Genomic DNA, 19,586 nt, shown 5'->3' with positions numbered 1-19,586 from the left:
ATTATGGGCTTGCTATTGTAAAAAATCAGGGCTTCCTCCAGTGACGCTCAGCATCTGCTTTGGGTTTCCAGAGGTCATCAGAGGCAAGGGTCCAATCCCAGTGGTTCTATCAGTTGTGAAATAGCAACTCTGTAACCTAGCCAGTCTCTCACCCAAGGGAAAAGGTAAATATCTAAGTGCCTTGAGTTCTTCAGAAGGTATTTAAAACCAAGTATCATCACTATTGGGCTTCCCTGGTGGCTTAGTGGTAAAGAATATGCCTGCTGATGCAGGAGACGAGGATTCGATCCCTGGGTCAGGAAGATCCCCTGAAGGAGGAAATGACAACCCACTCCAGTATTCTTGCCTGGGAAATTCCATGAACAGAGGAGCCTAGCAGGCTACAGTCCATGGGGTCACCAAAAAGTCAGACACAACTGAGAAACTGAGCATGCACACACATCATCATTATTAACCTTGTATGTAGGATTCAGTACTCAGACATTTACCAAAGAAGCTCAAGTGATTGCTCCTTTTACTTTCCCATTAATTCAGTTCCTTCATTCCCTGCTTCATCTGTTGTGGCCTAGGTCTGGGCAGAAAGACTTGCTCTCATGACAGTCCCTTATCAGGACAGCTTCTCCCCAGAATTACAACAGAGCCTTGGGTGGTTTTATGTATCTTTCTAAATTTGCTCAAATCCAGTTGAATTCCTAGTTGCTTCAAGAAGAAAAGGTCAATAAATGACCTTTTAAATGGCAACAAATTTTTAATTCTTAGGAGGTCTCTTGTTAATATTTGAGATCTGCTATTTATCTTATTTAAAGAGTTTGTCAACCTTTTGTTTCTATATTTGATAAACATGACTGTCATGAAGGGATACATGTATATGTATGACTGAGTCCCTTTGCTCACCACCTGAAACTATCACAGCTATATGTCAATATCAAATTTTTTAAATGCTCAAAAATCATATTAAAGAACATAGCTTAGAAAAAATATTTTTTAAATTAATATTTCATATCCTTTTAAATCATTAGAAATTTCAGAATATATTTTTACTAAGAAAAAATAAAAAATATTTATAGTACTGAATGTACTTTTTCTGTCCATATGTGCTCCACCTAGCTAGAGATTCTGAAATGATTCTCTGGGTTAAGCCAGGCCATTCTAGTAGACAATTCCTAATATAAAAAAGTAATTATTTAAATATTTTAAATATGCTTCCCAGCAAAGTACTGTTATTTGGTGACATACCACTTTTCAGATCAATGAGAACATTGCATACTTTGTAATTCTCAGCTTGTTTGTGATGCATTTTTGCAGGATAAGTTGGGCCTTTCCTCATTCATACTTTTACCTATCAGAATGTGGAAGTACATTTTTAAATACTAAACTCAGTTTCCAGGCCTTCTATTTAGGAGAACATCTGCTCAAAAGTCATAGCAGACAACGTCCCATGGGCAAGAGAGACCCCCTGTGAAATGCCTCCATTCATCCGTGGGGCCTAGAGGTGCCATGGGATTGCAGATATATTGTAACGACAGTTTCTTTCTTATGTTTAATTATTGGAAGACAACTTCAATAAACAAATACCTTTCAAAACCTGAATTTTTGTCTGCTTGCTACATACTGTGATAATACTCCAATTCCCAGTTTCAATCCAAACCTTAAAAAAATAGATATAAAATAAAGAAGGAATGGAAAACATTGACTCATTCAGAATACCAACAGATGAAAAGAATTTCAGACAGTGGAGTCTTGAGTCAAAAATAAAGGAGTTATGTAAATAAGTTTATTTGCACTTTTTTTTTGATTCCACATATAAGTGATGTCGCGTGTCATTTGTCTTTATGCGTCTGACTTGCTTGACTCAGTATGACAGTCTCTAGGTTCATCCATGTTGCTGCAAATGGCATTCTTTGTTCTTTTGATAGCTGAATAATATTCCATTGTATATCTGTACCACATCTTCTTTACCCATTCCTCTGTCGATGGGTGTTTAGGTGGCTTCCATGTCCTGCTACTGTAAATAGTGCTGCAGTGAACTTTGGAGTGCATGTCTCTTTTCTAATTACGGTTTTCTCTGGGTATATGCCCAACAGTAGATTGCTGGATCATATGATAGTTCTATTTTTAGTTTTTTCAAAGACCCTCCATACTGTTCTCCATAGTGGATGTACCAATTTACGTTCCTATCAGCAGTGTAGGAGGGTTCCCTTTTCTCCACACCCTCTCTAGCGTTTAGTGTTTGTAGATTTTTGAGGACCATTCTGACCGATGAGGTAATACTTCTGTAGTTTGGAGTCACAGATGTAGGAAACAGACTTACGGTTACCAGGGAATAAGGGGAGACAGAAGAAATTGGGACTGACATATACACAATATTTGCCCCTGGTGGCCCAGCTGGTAAAGAATCCGCCTGCAGTGTGGGAGACCTGGGTTCAATCCCTGGGTTGAGAAGACCCCCTGGAGAAGGGAATGGCTACCCACTCCAGTATTCTGGCCTGGAGAACTGCATGGATTGTATAGTCCATGGGGTCACAAAGAATTGGACACAACTGAGCAATTTTCACTATACACATAACTATATATAAAATAAGTAACTAGTAAGAACCTGCTATGTAGCACAGGAAATTCCACTCAGTACTCTGTAATGGCCTATATGGGAAGAGAATCTTTAAAAAAAAAGAGTGGATATATGTATTTGCTGTATACCTGAAGCTAAATTGTTAATCAGCTATATTATAATAAAAAAATTTTTAAATATCAGAATTTTATACATCCTAAAAATAATAATAAGTAAAGATGATTTCTGTATAATTTCCTTTCCTTTGGCTTTTGAATTTGACTGAGAAAAGGTGACAGTGATAGCTAGAGCCCTTGATGAGTCCTTTTTGAGTGGAATGCTGCTTTGGAAGAGTCAGTCATAGCAGCAGGTAATCTGTGACCACTCTTCTCATTTGGCTCCATTCTGTCCTCTTCTTTAGAACATTCTTCTTGTAAAATGGTTTAATTCAGTTTGTATTCTCTCTTCTCTAAGCCCATGGGATAATAATTCTGTTTCATGTGAGGCTTTGTATTTAAGTTTAGGGTTTATTAGCTGGTTCACTTCAAATCTTTATTCCAAAAAAGGGAGTGGGACCAAACTGCATCTGATAATGAGTTGTGCGAAACAGTTGTGTTAAAGACATAATTAGACACGTCTGTCAGTCAGTGTTTCTCTGGCTACTGAGGTATTGATTGGAGAAGGCAATGACACCCCACTCCAGTACTCTTGCCTGGAAAATCCCATGGATGGAGGAGCCTGGTAGGCTGCAGTCCATGGGGTCGCTAAGAGTCGGACACGACTGAGCGACTTCACTTTCACTTTTCACTTTCATGCATTGGAGAAGGAAATGGCAACCTACTCCAGTGTTCTTGCCTGGAGAATCCCAGGGATGGGGGAGCCTGGTGGGCTGCCGTCTATGGGGTCGCAAAGAGTCGGACACGACTGAAGCGACTTAGCAGCAGCAGCAGCAGGCTCCACTGTTACCTAGTTAACCCAATAGGTGAGAGAGTTCTCGTTCACCTTTTCTGTGAGATGTCTGTATCTGTTATTCACGTATGATTCTAAACCATACATATTTTTCAGAGTGTCAATCCGTATCTACAAGGACAGAGACTGGACAATGTTGTTGCAAAGAAGTCAGTCCCCCATTTTTCAGATGAAGATAAGGACCCAGAGTAAAGTGAAGACGCAGTGTGGAAGTTCATGTGGCCTGCTGTACCTCCTTGGCACTGCTTCTGCCCGTGTGTTGTTAGAGCCCCTGTGACGGGCAGCATGTTTCTAATTCAGATAAGTATGGATGAAAAGCAAACGTATTTTGGTATTGTGTTGTCCTTCATGCCGATAGCTCTGCTTTCTGCTAAATTAGGGTGAGAGCCTTTTTTCCCCTTTAAGTGTGGATCTGCAGTGAGCATTAAAATTGAATTGTATGTGTCAACAACAATAAAAAGCAAATGAATGAAACGTCCTCTGATTTCTTGCAATTTAAAATGGTGTTTTGGGTGGCACTGTTTTGGCCAAGACTATAAAAAGCTGGCATTTGGTTTTTATTATCCAGTTCAGTCAGCCCTTATGCACTGTTACACACCAGTAAAGGAAACAGTACCCAAGAGGAGGAGCTGACACATTTCACTTGGGTACATCTTAATAAGTGTGCAAGCACAGGTGTGTGGATTTTTTAAAATTTGAGGCTCTAAATTCTTAAAATTAAAAAAATTAATTTAAAAAATTAAATTTAGAGCATTATATGAATGATGGCTTACTAGGACAAAATCTTAAATGTGATCTTATTTTAACAATACTGTGAAGTAAATATGGAGTCGGTATTATCAGTCCCATTTTACAGATGGTGGGACTGAGACTCAGCTTCCATGAAAAGCTGAAAGTGGCACAGTCAACAAACAGGGACTACGGTCAACTGACTGTGAGTTGTTTTATTTACTCAGCAGACTTTGGGTTTCTACCATGTGTCAGGCACAGAGCTGGGCTCTGGTGGGGGGTGGGGGCGGGTGGTGCGCTGGGGACTCAGACTGACACCAGCAAAGTCCTCAGGCAGCAAAGCATCCAATCCGTGAGCTCCAGGTAGGTCAGTCAGCTCCACACTACTTTTAAATCTTGGAATGCAGATGCAGATGTGCTTTCCTGCATGTTTCTGAAGAGTCGTGCCCTCTTCTTTCAGCTGAGCCCTCCCAAGTGAGAAAATCAACTCAGAGAAAGGCTGGTGGGAATTAGTTCGTTGGTGAGATTGTTTTTGTACTCTTTATACCTCCTCAGTGCACAGCTGTAAAGGAGATGATGGTTTCAGGCTTTGATATCATTGGCCTCAATTTCCTTTTCTATAGAAGGGAGATGACAGTGAGAAAGCACTCAGGGACAAAAATCATTCTTTTTTCTTTTAAAAAAATTTTTGACTGCACAACACAGCGTGTGAGATCTTAGCTCCCTGATTAGGGATCGATCCTGGGTCTCCTGCATCAGAAGCACAGAGTCTTAACCACTAGACTGCCAGGGAAGTCCTAGAATAATCATTTTTCATTTTAATAAGTGAAAATGTGCTACGTGCTAAGTCGCTTCAGTCGTGTGTGACCCTTTGTGACCCTATGGGCTTTAGCCTACCAGGCTCCTCTGTCCATGGAATTCTCCAGGTAAGAATACTGGAGTAGGTTGCCATGCCCTCCTCCAGGGGACCTTCCCGACCCAGGGGTCAAACTCACGTCTCCTGCATTGGCAGGCAGGTTCTTTACCATTAGCGCCACCTGGGAAGCTCTAATATTTTGATTGCTCAGTCGTGTCTGACTCTTTGTGACCCTGTGGACTGTATGTAGCCTACCAGGCTCTTCCATCCATGGGATTTTCCAGGCAAGAGTACTGGAGTGGGTTGCCATTTCCTTCTCCAGAGGGTCTTCCTGACCCAGGGATCAAACCCGGTCTCCCACATTGTAAGCAGATGTTTTACCATCTGAGCCACCAGGAAAGTCCTAAGCTCTAATAAGTTATTATTAAATCTAAATGTCAATGACTTGTGTAACAGAAATAGCTTGTCCATATTTAGTTAGCACCTGAGTCTGTTATTATCACTTATACAAAGTAGGAGAGGTATTGGCCCCTGTTTCAGAGTAGGAAGCATTTTTCCTAGAGGGTTTCAGCAGGCAAATTCTCCACAATCCATAGCATCATTTCAAAGGCATCATTAACACCTGATTTTAAAAGATAATTCACTCACATTCTAGAGATGTTTAGAGCTGGGAGGGTCTCACCTAGGGATTCTGTGTTTCATAAGCATTTTAATTACAGTTTATAGCAGTTTCAGCTCTCTTAGAAAAAAGACACCTTTTTTCCAAGATTGATCAGAAGGAAGGAAAGATGGCCAAAGACATATTCCGAGGTCAGGAGAAAGAAGTATAAGCGAAGCAGGAGGAGGAGGTGGCTGATTGACTCATTTGCCTTTCAAGGCGCCCCCCCCCCCTTTTTTTTGGCCTTTCCCTCTTTCCTAGGCTCCCTTGTCAGCTGACATCTGGCTGGGTCTAACGTGAGGTGGCTGAGGGCAGAGTAGAAACTGAGAAAATGAAAGAAAACAAGGTAATTCATTTTTGCGCCCAGGAGCTGCGTCTTCTCTGAGGCTCCATCTCCTGCCAGGTAAGCCTGGTCCCCCAGGGCACCAGTCATGTCGCCTCTTCCCCTGGTTCCTGCAGCTAAGGAGGTCACGGCTTCTCCGTTAATCTCTGGTTTATTTCACCAACTCCTGTTTGGCTTCCTGGCCCTTCTATCACCTGTATAAACCATTTTCTATTTTGAATTATTTCTGTGTGAATTCCTTAGGACATTTTCTATTTTCCCAACTGGTCCCTGACTGATACACTCATCCACAGGGCAATCAAAAATGAAGTAGTATGGAAAAAAATTTAGAACAACTCCCGTGGGGAACAGAGAGGAGAGTGTTTCTTTATTGTTCATGATTCCCTTAGGGATATTGTTAAAACCGCACATTCTGAGACAGTAGTTCCAGAAGAGCCTTCTATTTTGCATTTGTTTAAATTCATAGGCAGTGCTGTTGCTGCAGGCCCTTGAACAACATCTTGAGTGGCCCAGAAGTAGGGAATTAGAAAAAGGTGAAAGACGTGAACTGCTCTGAGAGCCCAGTTTAGTAACTTACTCTGCACTTGTAAGGAGCCTGCCAACATGGTTTATAACCTTATCCAGTCACTCTCAGCACCTGCAGGGGAAGAGCTGATAGGGTAGACATGAGAGTGAGCCCTCCTCACTGACACATGTACAACATTAAGGAGTCAAGATTCTAAGACACGAGGAAAAGCGATCCTGAGATGCCCCATTGTAGACACGAGGCTCTGTGAAGGGTCAGGTTGGCTCAACTGATTGGAGAAATGTCAAAAGAACTATGGAAATGATGTGACCTGAAATAAGCTTCAATAGATACAAAGGGGAATGAGAGGGAAACAGAAAAGAGTTAGCAGCCTCGGAGAAGCTGAGTTTGGATTCTCCGCAAAGGAAAAATTTCAAGTAACAGTGAATGATGTCTCTGTTGTGATGACTACAGCAAGTAGAGTTGAGTGGAGCTGACGATCAATAGGCTTGAAGTAGAAGGTCAGGGGAACCAAAGACAGAATCAGTAATGCAAGAGGTAAAGTCTTATAGGGAAGGTCAAGGGAGCAAGGTTCTGTACAAGGTCAAAGTTGTACACAGGCTTTTAGATTGCAGGCTGAATCTGAGGTCGAAGAACCTCTGACACTCAGTGGGATTCTGTGCGCCTATGCATATCTGGAGGGGTGCTTTTCCTCTTATGAAAGAGTTCCAGATTCTCAAAGGGATCTGTGACCCCCAAAACCTTAGAAATCAATGCTAAAATTAGTACTGTGAGCCATGTTGGTTGTCACTGAGGAGTAGAAAAGTCTGTTGAGGAGCCCTTGAAAAAGGCAAGAGGGTGGAGTAAAACTTAGGGGGATTTCAAAAGGAAATGTCATGGCCAATAATCATCACTGCCCTCTAACCACCAGGTGAAAGACCAAAGAGTTAATTGCTAGTAGATCCATCAGGCCAGCAGCTCCTGAATTCACTGGTCAATCAGATCAAACAAGAGACAGATATTATGGGCCTCTAGACCCTAGTAATCTCACAATTGCCATAAAATTAAAGTAGACCAATACAAAATAATCCTGCACTTCCTCTGACACTTAAGAACTATATCCCATTTAGCCAAATTCAGCCCTTTGGGAGTCATCAAGCACCTATTTAAGAGGGAAAGATGCTCCATCTGAGCATCAGAACTGCAAGGGGCACCTGGTGGGCTACTGGGTTCCTCACCACTTTGCAATCAACACCACTCTCCATCAACTGCAGTGTTCTATGTTCAATAATCATTCAAGCACATACCAGGCAGGTGGTCCAGAGAATCTCTTTTCTTAGGGCCCCTCCAAGCAACAGTTTAAGAACCCCAGGACACTCCATCTGCTGAAGTCAGGTGGGAAGAGATTATTACATCCTTGTAGGCTCCTGTGCCATCTTGCTGCCACACAGCCTTGTTGGTAAAGCTTGGTCTTGCCTGATGTGTAGACACTTGCCTAGCTGGGTGGCTGACGTGGGGCTCCATGATTGGGATATGAAGTTAAAATTCTCTCCATTCACAGTCACGGCTGCTTTCTAGAGCACAGTCTAGCTCTAAGAGCATGTGGAGTTGCTCCATCACATGCCACTCCGTCACGCTCTCCCCTGCTCTCTCTCCAAAGGACCACACTAACACAGAGTAGGCCCAGCCACACCCTTTCCCAGGAGACTTAGATACCCAAGAAGAGCCAGTGGCCCTTCTCCCTCTCACTTTTGTCTCTGCTGCAGATGGTATTCACACTCTGCCCCTAAACGCACGAGAGGCTGGCATCTGAAGCATGTGTGTGTGACTCCTCTGGCTCTTTATGACAGTCTCTGCCTCCCCCACTGGACCCCTCTCTCAGCTCGCTTCTCCATGTTACCCCTAAAACTATCACCAGACGGGGCTCTCCCATGCACTGTTGCCTCTCTCTCCCCTGCACTTTCATTGGGCACTTAGTTTATAGTCTCTGGGGAGGGCATTCCTGTACCTCCATGTGTGAGGATGGCTGAGATTCTCTCCAAGGTTCTGTGATTCCATCCAAACATTTCATGAGCTGGGGCTGAGCCCAGTGGAGAGACAGAAAGGATTTCTGAGCCCAAGGAACTCACCATGTGGAGGGGCTGGTAGGAGGACCAGAGTCATGGCAGAGTCTGTGCAGGTATAATGAGGACCCAGAAGAGGGGCAGCTGACCCAGAGGGAAAGGGTCAGGAAAGGAAATCAAAAGGTTACATCCAAGCTGAGTCTCAGAAGAGTTTTTCAGGGGTTCCCTGGTGGTCAGTGGTTAGGGATCCACCTGCCAATGCAGGGGACTCAGGTTTGATCCCTGGTGTAGGAAGATTCCACATGCCACAGGACAACTAAGCTCGCAGGCCTCGGCTACTAAAGCCTGCACACCTAGAGCCCATGCTCCACAACAAGAGAAGCCGCCACAAAAAAGTCCACTGTGACTGGAGAGGAGCCCCACCGTCCACAGCTAGAGGAAGGCTGCACACAGCAATGAAGACCCAGCACAGCCATAAATAAATAAGCAGAATTTTTTTTAAAGGAGTATGTTTTTAATACATTTAAAAAAAAAAGAGTTCTTCAAAATCAAGAAGGAGGATGGAAGGGAGAATGTTTCAGGCAAAAGAGTGTATGTTCAAAATTACAGAGGAAAGTGAGGAGACAGTGCTTGGGAGAGCCCCGTCTGGTGATAGTGTTAGGGGTGACATGGAGAGAAGAGCTGAGAGAGGGGTCCAGTGAGGGAGGCAGAGACTGTCATAAAGAGCTAGAGGGGTCACACTAGAAAGGATGGATTTTATCCTGAAGGGTGAAAAATCTCAAGAGGATTTCATCAGAGGTGGGAACATTATAATTGTTTTAGAAAGATCACTGGCAGTAGTGTATAGACCAGGCCAAAGGCTGTTCAAGTTTCTAATCTACACAAGAAAAAAAAAAATAGGAGATGGTGGTAAGGGAGCTAAAAATACTGAAATGTCAAGGCAAATAGAAATTTCAGGTCTTGTGAGCCCTGGGAGAGATTTGTAAAGCTAGGTGGACTCAGGACTGGGCGAGTGTATTATCTCCACCTCATTATGTCAGAATAGTCAAGACTCACTCGTAGAGAATATGAACTCCCACATATGGGGTAGATCTTCCTAGCAACTTTCACCTGGAAATACAGCCAGATAGGAGGTCACTCTTTGCCCCAACATCAAGTAGTGTTGACTCTTTTATCACTCTTCGTAGGAGTGTGTCTCTAGGAGACCTCCACGTATTTCCATTCAGCCCCTGTAACTGGGCATAATAATAATGAGTTACTATCTATGCAGAGCCGACAAAAGCCCATCTAGTCAAAGCTATGGTTTTTCCAGTAGTCATGTATGGATGTGAGAGTTGGACCATAAAGAAATCTGAGCACTGAAGAATTGATGCTTTTGAACTGTGGTGGTGGAGACGACTTCAGAGTCCCTTGGACTGCAAGGAGATCAAACCAGTCAATCCTAAAGGAAAGCAGTCCTGAATATTCGTTGGAAGGACTGATGCTGAAGCGGAAGCTCCAATACTTTGACCACCTGATGCAAAGAACCGACTCATTGGAAAAAGACCCTGATACTGGGAAAGACTGAAGGCAGGAGGAGAAGGGGATGACAGAGGATGAGATGGCTGGATGGCATCACTGACTAGATGGACATAAGTTTGGGCAAGCTCCAGGAATTGGTGATGGACAAGGAAGCCCGGCATGCTGCAGTCCAAGGAGTCACAAGGAGTCGGACACAGCTGAACGACTGAACTGAACTATGTATGCAGAGCAGGTTATGTATGTGTGGATCATTTAATTCTCCCTTCTTACATTTTCTAGATGAAATAATTAAGGCAGAGACATTTCATAACTTAGCCAAGACTCTGTAACTGTGGCAGAGCTGGAACTTGCATTTTGGTCTCTTGATCGCTATAATTAATACCCATCTGTGTACCACACTGCTAGCCAATATTCAGTTTATGATGTGTCTGCCTCACTCGACTAAGTTATAAACTCTCTGAGGTCATGGACTGTGTCTCATTTTGCATTCTATCCTGGAACTTACATAGGGCCTGATAAACACAGTAACTGCTGAATGAATGACCATTATGAAATGTTTTAAAGAAGTCATGTGAGTTTGAATATCTTATAGTATGTGTAAAGAAGGAAGAATGAGAGAATGCTTAGGACTTGGAGCTTCCATTGCCAGGGCCCAGGTTCAATCTTTGGTCTGGAAACTAAGATCCTGCAAGCTCCATGGTGCACCCAGGGCAGGGAAAAAGAAGATTACCGTTATTATTTCTTTATGTTGAGTTGACAGACTGACAATAAGTTGTGTATATGATTGTCAAGTTCTTTTAAATATCAGAAATAGAACCTCACCTTACTTTCCTGAATCATCATCCAGATATGGGCAGCTAAGACATTCCAGCTACATATCTCCATTTGCTGTATTCAAACGATGGCTGTGCGTGACTTAATCATCAAGGAAATAGACTAGACTAGGGGAGTGGTCCTTGCTTACCATGAAGGCAGATCTCTGGGCAGCCTCCGCATTGGGTTACACTATGGCCTTTCATCTTTGGGTGTTCCTCTGACCAGGGGAACATCCAGTAGCCATGTGGGAGGCAAACAGGACATATGTGAGTCTTTATATTGTGCTATGGCAACGGCTTTGGGAATTAGAACAGTGAGACCTTGGGAAACATGGGCTAATCCATGGGAACTTGCTTAGTGCACAGAGGAGTCCCAAGGAGAAGTCAGAAGGATGGGTGAGTTCCATCACCCCCCAAAAGCAACTCCCAGGACATTCATCAGGAGAACTGTTAAAAGCCAGACCTACTTAAAGAAGTGTATATTTTGAGAAAGTAACATTTCCTAAAGCCACTTGAAGCCTCAGTTTTGTGAACAGCCTGAGTACAGCAGGATTCAGAATGCTTGTTCTTCACATTCATGACTTCCTGTTTCTAAAGGATAAAAGAGTCTCCACCAGGACTCTGTGGCTGTCAGGCTGCTCTCAGTTTGGTGACTTCATTGTAGATGAATCAGAAACAGACGAATCAAATTTCCTCCTAAAATACTCATGGGTTTGGCAATTGAAAGAAAATATGTAGAAGATAGCAGATCTGGTGGGCTTCCCAGGTGGTGCTAGTGGTAAAGAACCCGCCTGCCAATGCTGGAGACACAAGAGACTCGGGTTCCATCCATAGGTCAGGAAGATCCGAGGGCGTGGCAACCCACTCTAGTATTCTTGCTTGGAGAATCCCATGGACAGAGAAGCCTGGCAAGCTACAGTCTGGTCCAAAGAGTCACAAAAAGTCAGACACCATGGAAGTGGCTTAGCAAGTAAGCAAGGATAGCAAATCTGGTAGCTCCTGGCCTTTTGAGAAAGCAGAGGCCACTGAAAATTCTTGTAACTATTCAGAGAGGGAAATGGGTTGCTATTGGTACAGAGGAAACCCCTGAAAAATCTAGCAAGAGCTTTGTGGCTGTCTTACCTGGGCTTCTGAGGTTTGTAAGCAAAGGCAAGGTGATTGCAAAGATTCTACTAGGAACATGTCCTTGAATTTGGGTTCAGAAACCTTACTTGTGAATTGTAAAGAAAGAAAGTTTTAGAAAAGAGATGCTACAAGATGGGATGAAATATATAGATCTAAAAGTCCACCCTAAGAGACTGCATGTTCTGTTATTTGATGACTTTGATGTGGCAGTATAACCTGTTGATAAGCTATTCCTCCCAACAGAAACCAAGTGTGTGTGTGTGTGTGTGTGTGTATTTATACATGAAACAGAAAAATACTTGTAATCACTCTTGGTGGAGGCATGGGCTTCCCTGGTGGCTCAGTCCATAAAGAATGCAGCTGCAGTGCAGGAAACCAGGGTTCAATCCCTGGGTCGGGAAGATCCCCAGGAGAAGGAAATGGCAACCCACTCCAGTATTCTTGCTTGGGAAATCCCATGCATAGAGGAGCCTGGCAGGCTACAGTCCATGGGGTCACAAGGGTTGGACATGAATTAGTAACTGAACCACCTCAACCTTAGCAGAAGCAACTGAACACATGAGGAGTGAGAAATATGCTAATAAAACCAGTTGGACAACTTTAATAAAACCACCAGCAGGCCATCATATAAATTGTTGTCTTTGGATGTCACTTTCCTTGGTCAGGGGGCTTCCCCGGTGGCTCAGAGGGTAAAGCGCCTGCATGCTATGCGGGAGACCTGGGTTCGATTCCTGGGTCGGGAAGTTCCCCTGGAGAAGGAAATGGCAACCCACTCCAGTATCCTTGCCTGGAGAATCCCATGGATGGAAGAGCCTGGTGGGCTACAGTCCGTGGGGTCGCAAAGAGTCGGACACAACTGAGCGAGCTCACTTCACTTCACTTCCTTGGTCAGAACTCATCACAGTGCGGTCCATTTACTCATTTATTCTTTCAGCAGTCATTTTTCAAGGACCTAACCTAGGCATCAAATCCTGAGCAATGCTCTAGGATTTGAGAACCTCATAAAAGCTACATAAAATGTAGACGCTTCCTTCACGTGCTGTACAGAAAAGCAAATAAAAAAATCTTTGGCTCTTTGTACATAATTATTCTGTATTGATCCCATACCATCAGAGTAGTTAGGCAAAAAAACCTGTGTGATTAGATTTGCATTTGACCTTGGATTCTGCTATTAACAAATTGAGTGACCTTGAATGTTATTCTGTCTCTATGAATTTTAATTCTTTCATCTGTCAAGTGGGAAAGGTAATACTCAGTTCATTAAATTGATGTAAGGACAAATTCCCTGCACTACCACACCTGTATTCAACCTTGATGTAGGTGCCAGATTCAGAATTAGTCAGATTACAGTGCACAACACAAATTCTGTACTCTGGATATTTCCAGATGAAAGTGATTTAAAGCAAAGAATTAGGTGCTTAGAAAGTTATTTGAAGGTGTGGAGGAGCAGGCAGGAAGCCACAGCTGGGCTTAACCAGTTCAAGGTCACCAGCATAACTGGAATCCAGACATCAGGAAGTGGTGACTGATGTCACTACCACCACCACCCTGCTCTGACAGATGATGATACCCCCAAAGCCATTGTCTTGACACAAGTGTGCAGCTACTGTCTCTCATAGCAGAAACAGCAGCAGAAAAATACTCTCCTCTTTCAAAGCGTATGGGAGTGCATCTATCTGATGTTTTATTTTCTTCCAGAATCCTTGCTGGCCTCAGGTTAGCAAATGCAGTTTTTAGTTTTCCAGTCCTTCTGTGCAGGAAGGCACATAGAAGGGGATAGGAATAAGTATTGTGTACCAGTTGACCATATCCAATGTTTCAGCTACTTAGTACAGTGTCAACATAGAAGATCCTAAATGTTAATCATCATTACTAATAGATTTACAAATTTAAGCCAACATTCATAAGCTATTACTCTTAGACATGACTGTAGTCTGTATCATATCTTCCTGCTCAACTCTATCAAGCAAATCATCAGGAAATCTCTCTTTTCCATCTAGGAGTGGTTGAAGCACAGATCAGTTGAATGCTCTGTCGAAGGTCAAAGTAGGGCCTGTTGACCTGATCTCAGTTTAGCCATTATTCACCATTTTATAGTAGCTCCACAGGAGAAAGTATGGCCAAATTGTAGACTGAAATTTCAAATTCCTTTTTAAATGAAAATATTCATGTTGAGTAATTGCAGCAAAGGTGTCACCACACTCAAGCTTTATCATCGGCATTGGCATAGGAACCATCTCCCCCTGCCCCATTTGACAGTGGCATGAATGAAAAAGGTGAAAACGGAGGTTTTTTCTTTTTCATTTTTCACTATACTTTGCTCTTTTTTTGATTGAGGTTTGGATTGGGCTGTTACCTAATTTATCCTCCGTGCCTTTTGGAAGCTTTCAGGTTGGATGATGCTGTTTTGGAGTGTCTGGTGGGGAATCATCATCATATCCAGGCGGCACCCATTATCCAAAATGGTCAGATTACTTTTCAACCCTGAATATTCACTGGAAGGACTGATGCTGAAGCTCCAATACTATGGCCACCTGATGTGAAGAGCCGACTCATTGGAAAAAGACCCTGATGCTGGGAAAGATTGAAGGCAGGAGAAGGGGACAACAGAGGACAAGACGGTTGGATGGCTTCACTGACTCAGTGGACATAAGTCTGAGCAAGCTCTGGGAGACGGTGAAGGACAGGGAAGCCTGGCGTGCTGCAGTCCATGGGGTCGCAAAGAGTCGGGCATGATCAAGCAACTGACAACAGCAACAGCTTTTGAATTAGGCAACCATCCCCCCAGAAAACTCTGAGAGAGTTTGGCATCAGAGAGAGGAAGTTATTTTTATTGTGACAGTAGATGAACTTAGAGAGTGAAAGGCGCCAATGGAAAAGCAAGAAAGAGTATGGAGAGATGCCCCTACGCACCCCCTCATAACCCAGAGAAAATTTTCCAAATCACTTTTTACATATGCCCTGACTCTTGATTCATCAAAGCTGTCTTCAATAGATTCACAACTCAAACCACATTGCAGTAGTTTTTTAAATAAAGCAGAGAATTGAAAAAGTGAATGGAGTATTTCTTTTATTTTTACAGATGGATGTGTTCAATACAAAACACTGTCAGCAGCTAATACCATGCTTGTTAATATACTCAGATCAAGTGGGTACACATTCCCAAATGAAGTATGTATAACCAGATGCTTTTACATGCAGTTTGTCTTCTTCCTCCACATCATAAGAGGAAAGGGCTTTTTGGGGACAGTATTTGTCAGTGCTAAACAGAGTAACAGCTTTTCTCAAGACGCTAGAGTGTTTTCCTCCTGATTCATTGTGGATGTCTACACGAGCATTTCCTTTTAAGTTAAAGCATTTTACACATTCTTTCTCCTGAATCAATTTACATACTTTTCTCATCACTAGTTTTAATAACTAACTTTTCCTACTAAAAATGCATTTCCTTTTGTCCCAACCTTTCTGTGATGCTTGGAAGAAAAGAAACAGAGTTCATTTAAAACACTCTTGTTTATGATGGAGGAAACCACAAACTTTTTGTGATGTTGACCCACTCACAGACAGAGAATCTGAACTTTAGAATATTTTGTGTTTGGAGAGAAGGCACACCAAGGAGAATGGGCTCATTTCAATTCAATATATTATAGGAAGGAAAAGATCAAGGAAGAGCTGGTCTTAAAACTGTCAAAATATGAAAATTTGATGGGAAGAAAGAAGGAAAACAGAGCAGTTGGAAATGTAAAGATAAAAGAGCTGGATCCAGACATGTCTATGTAATTTCCCAGAAATGGAAACTGTACTGGCAATTTGGAAAGAGATAGCGAGAAATAATACGCATTAAACGTTGAACATTTCTTACAGAAATGAACTTGGAAGGCTCTTAGAACACATGGCATGATGGTCTTATGATTCATCTACATATGGCCTTGTTCTTAGTGACTGAGAAAGGGAGAAATGAACTTTCCTAAGGAATTAAACATAGAAGAAGCAGCTAAACACTGTTTCAGAAAAAAGATTCTGGGATGCCTCTGGGTCACCGGCAGGGTATTAACTAACTTGGCCTGTTAAATACTCACAGGGATTGATCACATATGTAATGCCCTTTAAATGTGCTGCATTCTTGTTATATAGGTACCATTTCTTCTGTTTTCCTGATAGTCCAAGAGGTGACTTGTCTAAAGCTGTTTAGGCAAATGCTGGTTGAGCTTAGGTGCAAATAGGATTCCTTCCTCTACACCAGTGATTTCCAAACCTGGTTACTTAAGAGAATCATCTGAAGAGTGCTGTAAAAATACAGATTCTTGGGCTCTAGCCCAGGAAATTTTGATTTAGTATTCTAGAGCAAGCTCTGAGAATCAAAAAAAGGTTAAGTCCCTCCAGTGACTCTGATGCCTAGTCCATTTGGAAAAACAGTTGTGGGTGTTGTGGTTATAGTTACAACCAGAGATAGTGTGAGCACCAGTGAAGATAAGCGATCAGGAGAGAGTGGGTGGGGTGCAGGCACTCCACTGCTCTCTGTTGTTATTCTTCAGTCACTCCGTTGTGTCCACCTCTTTGCGACCCCACGGACTGCAGCATGCCAGGCTTCCCTGAACGGTGGACAGAACGACACCCGACCACAGTCAGTCTTGCAAAATTCTACCAGATCTGAAAAACATGACTTGGCATCACCTGAATTGTTTTCTGAGACCCCAGACCTTTCTAACCAGCCTACTTCCTGCCAAATGATGATCAGATACTCCTGTGGTTTGGAACTGAGCTTTCAGAAGGCACAACAGCCATGATAAAATGCTGTCACTATACCCTGTCTCCTCAAGATGAATTAGGATGAGATAACCAAGCACCCATCAATAAACAGTAAAGGAAAAGGCATCGGGAAATATGGATGCCCTGAAAGTGTAGTTTGACCCTGCTTCAAAGAGAAAAGGTAAAAAGCAAAGTCAGTTGACAATATGCACATCATTCCTGGGCACATACACACATGTTCCTTCTCTCACTTAATATCGCTTTCTTCTTTTGTGCCCTATTTCACCAGGCTAAGAAAATGAAAATATGTGCTTATGGCACATCTTGAAGGTCTCCCCCAAAGACAAGAGAAACAGGGCATTATTAATTTCTCAAGAGACTTTACTGTGATATTTTTAATGGAGTGGATGCTATCCTATCTGGCAGGCTGTGAAACTTCCTCACTTCTCTGGGGTCTTTGGAATGTTGTTTCTTGAATGGTTTTACAAGGGGACAGGATGTGGTTGAAGTTCCCAGAGTGAGTCTGTGCCATCATTACTGGCTGGTCTTCAGTGGGTGGGGCACACAGAGCATAGAGATGTGCTCTCTGATTCCACTAAGAAATAACTAAGAATTGAGGTTCTACTGGAAGGCTCAGATCCAGGGCCATTCCATGCTCATTGGTTCAGCAAGTTCTAAGCAAAGAGCAAAAGCCAGGAAAACTGGAGGTAGAGCAATTAGAAGCAAAGGCTTCTAATGCAAAGGAGAATGAAAAGGAGAACAACTCTGCACTTCTATCTATTCATTTAACAAATGTCTGTGAGCAGCTACTGTACTCTAGGTACTCTGCTAGAGCCTGGGGAGACAGGGAACCAGGCAGAGAGGATCCTTGCCCCCCAGAGCTTGTGGAGGAGACAGACAAAAATGAGGTAGATTAAACTGAATAATATGACTGGTAAGAGCTAGGAAGAATGGGTCTTAGGTAAGGGAAGGACATCATCTAGTGTGTGATTTCAGATGACTCCAGCAGCTGCATGTCCATGTCAATGGAATGGAGGAGAACAGTCAGTAGAGAGATCCCACAGCCATCCAGATGAGAAAGGACCATGACCTGGACTGGGGTGCTGGCAGCAAAGAGATGGGGTGGATTCGAACTCAGCACCTGAATGGCCAACACCATCATCTAGCTGAAGGATCAACCCTAGTGCTTAGTACTTCTGATACAGTTTCCACAGGTGATAGGATAAAACAGCAGACTAAAGCCATAAGATTTGGGGCAGTTTTGTTACCATTCAATTCAGCCTCCTTTATTTTCATTGAAATCCAGTTCAACAAACATTTACTGAGTGAGCATCTTCTTTGCTCAGGACACAACCCTAGACGCACAGTGAACTCAAGGATGAAGAATGAAATAATGCCAGATCTCAATGTCTACATTCCATGGACAAAGATACATCAAGTAGACATGCAACTAAAACAAAGTAAAATATACTCCTAGAATCATAGAAAATGCTCAAGGGTCTGAAAGGAAGCCTCAATTTAAAAGAGGTGAGGGTGGGAAATTCCAAGTGGAAGGAGCAGCAGGAGCAAAAGCCTGAAAGTGGGGCTCTGGGAATATGCTTAGGGACCAGCCATGGTCCAGTTGGCTGGAGCATTGGATTTGCAGAAAGTGAGACTGAGAGTGTCCCCAGGGGTAGGAGCAACCACTTGTAGCTCCTTTCCCATCTTCCTCCAGCTGTATTTGTAGAACTTTATATCAAATGTTTTTATCAAAAGCAAACTCCAATTCCTCTTCCTAGTGGCAAGATTCTTTTCCCTAGATTGACAGCACAGAGCTCACATAGCAATCATGACTATTAAAATAGACACTTGGAGAGACAAAGCCAAAGTTTAGGTACCAATTAAGGGAAACTGTTGTTTGATCCCTTTCCTCCTTCTCCCTCTCCCTCCCACCCTTCCATCCTTTCAAGGAATATTGGAAACATATCAAGGGGCTCAGGCTAGTGTCCTGAGGTTTTGGCTAGACAGGCTTTTTGAGGCTGCCCTGGTAGTGCAGCTGTTAAAGAATCTGCCTGCCAATGCAGGAGGTACAAAAGATGTGGGTTCAATCCTTGGGTTGGGAAGATCCCCTGGAGTAGGAAATGGCAACCCACTTCAGTATTCTTGCCTGGAAAACTCCATGGACAGAGGATCCTGGTGGGCTACAGTCCATAGGGTTGCAAAAAGTTGAACAAGACTGAGTGACTAAGCATGGTGTTGAGAGGTAGCCACAGAGATTTGTCCAAGGAAAGTATACCCTAATCTGCCCATGGATGTTCACGGATCTCTCTGGCTAGCAGAGTAGCTGCTGCAGGAATCATTGTGATTTATTTCAGAAAGTTTTTCTTCTATGGCTCTATGTAACAGTGACTAAGAGCCATGCTTGACAGTATTTATTTATTTTTATTGAAGTAAATTTACAGCTATTATAAAATATTGACTGTATTCCTTGCATTGTACAATTATTGCTGTAGCTTATTTTATACTTAATAGTTTGCGCCTCTTACTCTCCTGCCCCTATATTGCCCCTCCCCCCTTCTTTTTCCCACTGATGTTAGTTAGTTGCTCAGTCACGTCTGACTCTTTGCAACCCCATGGACTGTAGCCCACCAGGCTCCCGCTGGTAACCACTGGTTTATTCTCTATATCTGGAGTCTGCTTCTTTTTTTTGTTATATTCACCAGTTTGTT

The 19,586-nt window shown here is 42.9% G+C and overlaps 1 protein-coding gene across 4 annotated transcripts in view; it reads left to right on the top strand.

The window, feature by feature from the left end:
* The window catches only part of SCG5 (secretogranin V), a 55,296-nt gene extending 51,305 nt beyond the window's left edge, over nt 1-3,991 (top strand). For all 4 annotated transcript variants that reach the window (XM_069597788.1, XM_069597786.1, XM_069597787.1 and 1 more), the window contains one exon: nt 3,614-3,991. In XM_069597788.1, coding sequence (XP_069453889.1) covers nt 3,614-3,709 — 96 coding nt within the window. In that variant the 3' untranslated portion in view covers nt 3,710-3,991. The remainder of the gene's footprint in view (nt 1-3,613) is intronic.
* The last annotated feature ends 15,595 nt before the right edge of the window (nt 3,992-19,586 follow it).

The sequence above is a fragment of the Ovis canadensis genome, chromosome 7 (genome assembly GCF_042477335.2).
Source record: "Ovis canadensis isolate MfBH-ARS-UI-01 breed Bighorn chromosome 7, ARS-UI_OviCan_v2, whole genome shotgun sequence".
Classification (NCBI taxonomy): Eukaryota; Metazoa; Chordata; class Mammalia; order Artiodactyla; family Bovidae; genus Ovis; species Ovis canadensis.
Note: the sequence above shows the minus strand (reverse complement) of the source record. Positions and strands in the feature narration are given on the sequence as shown.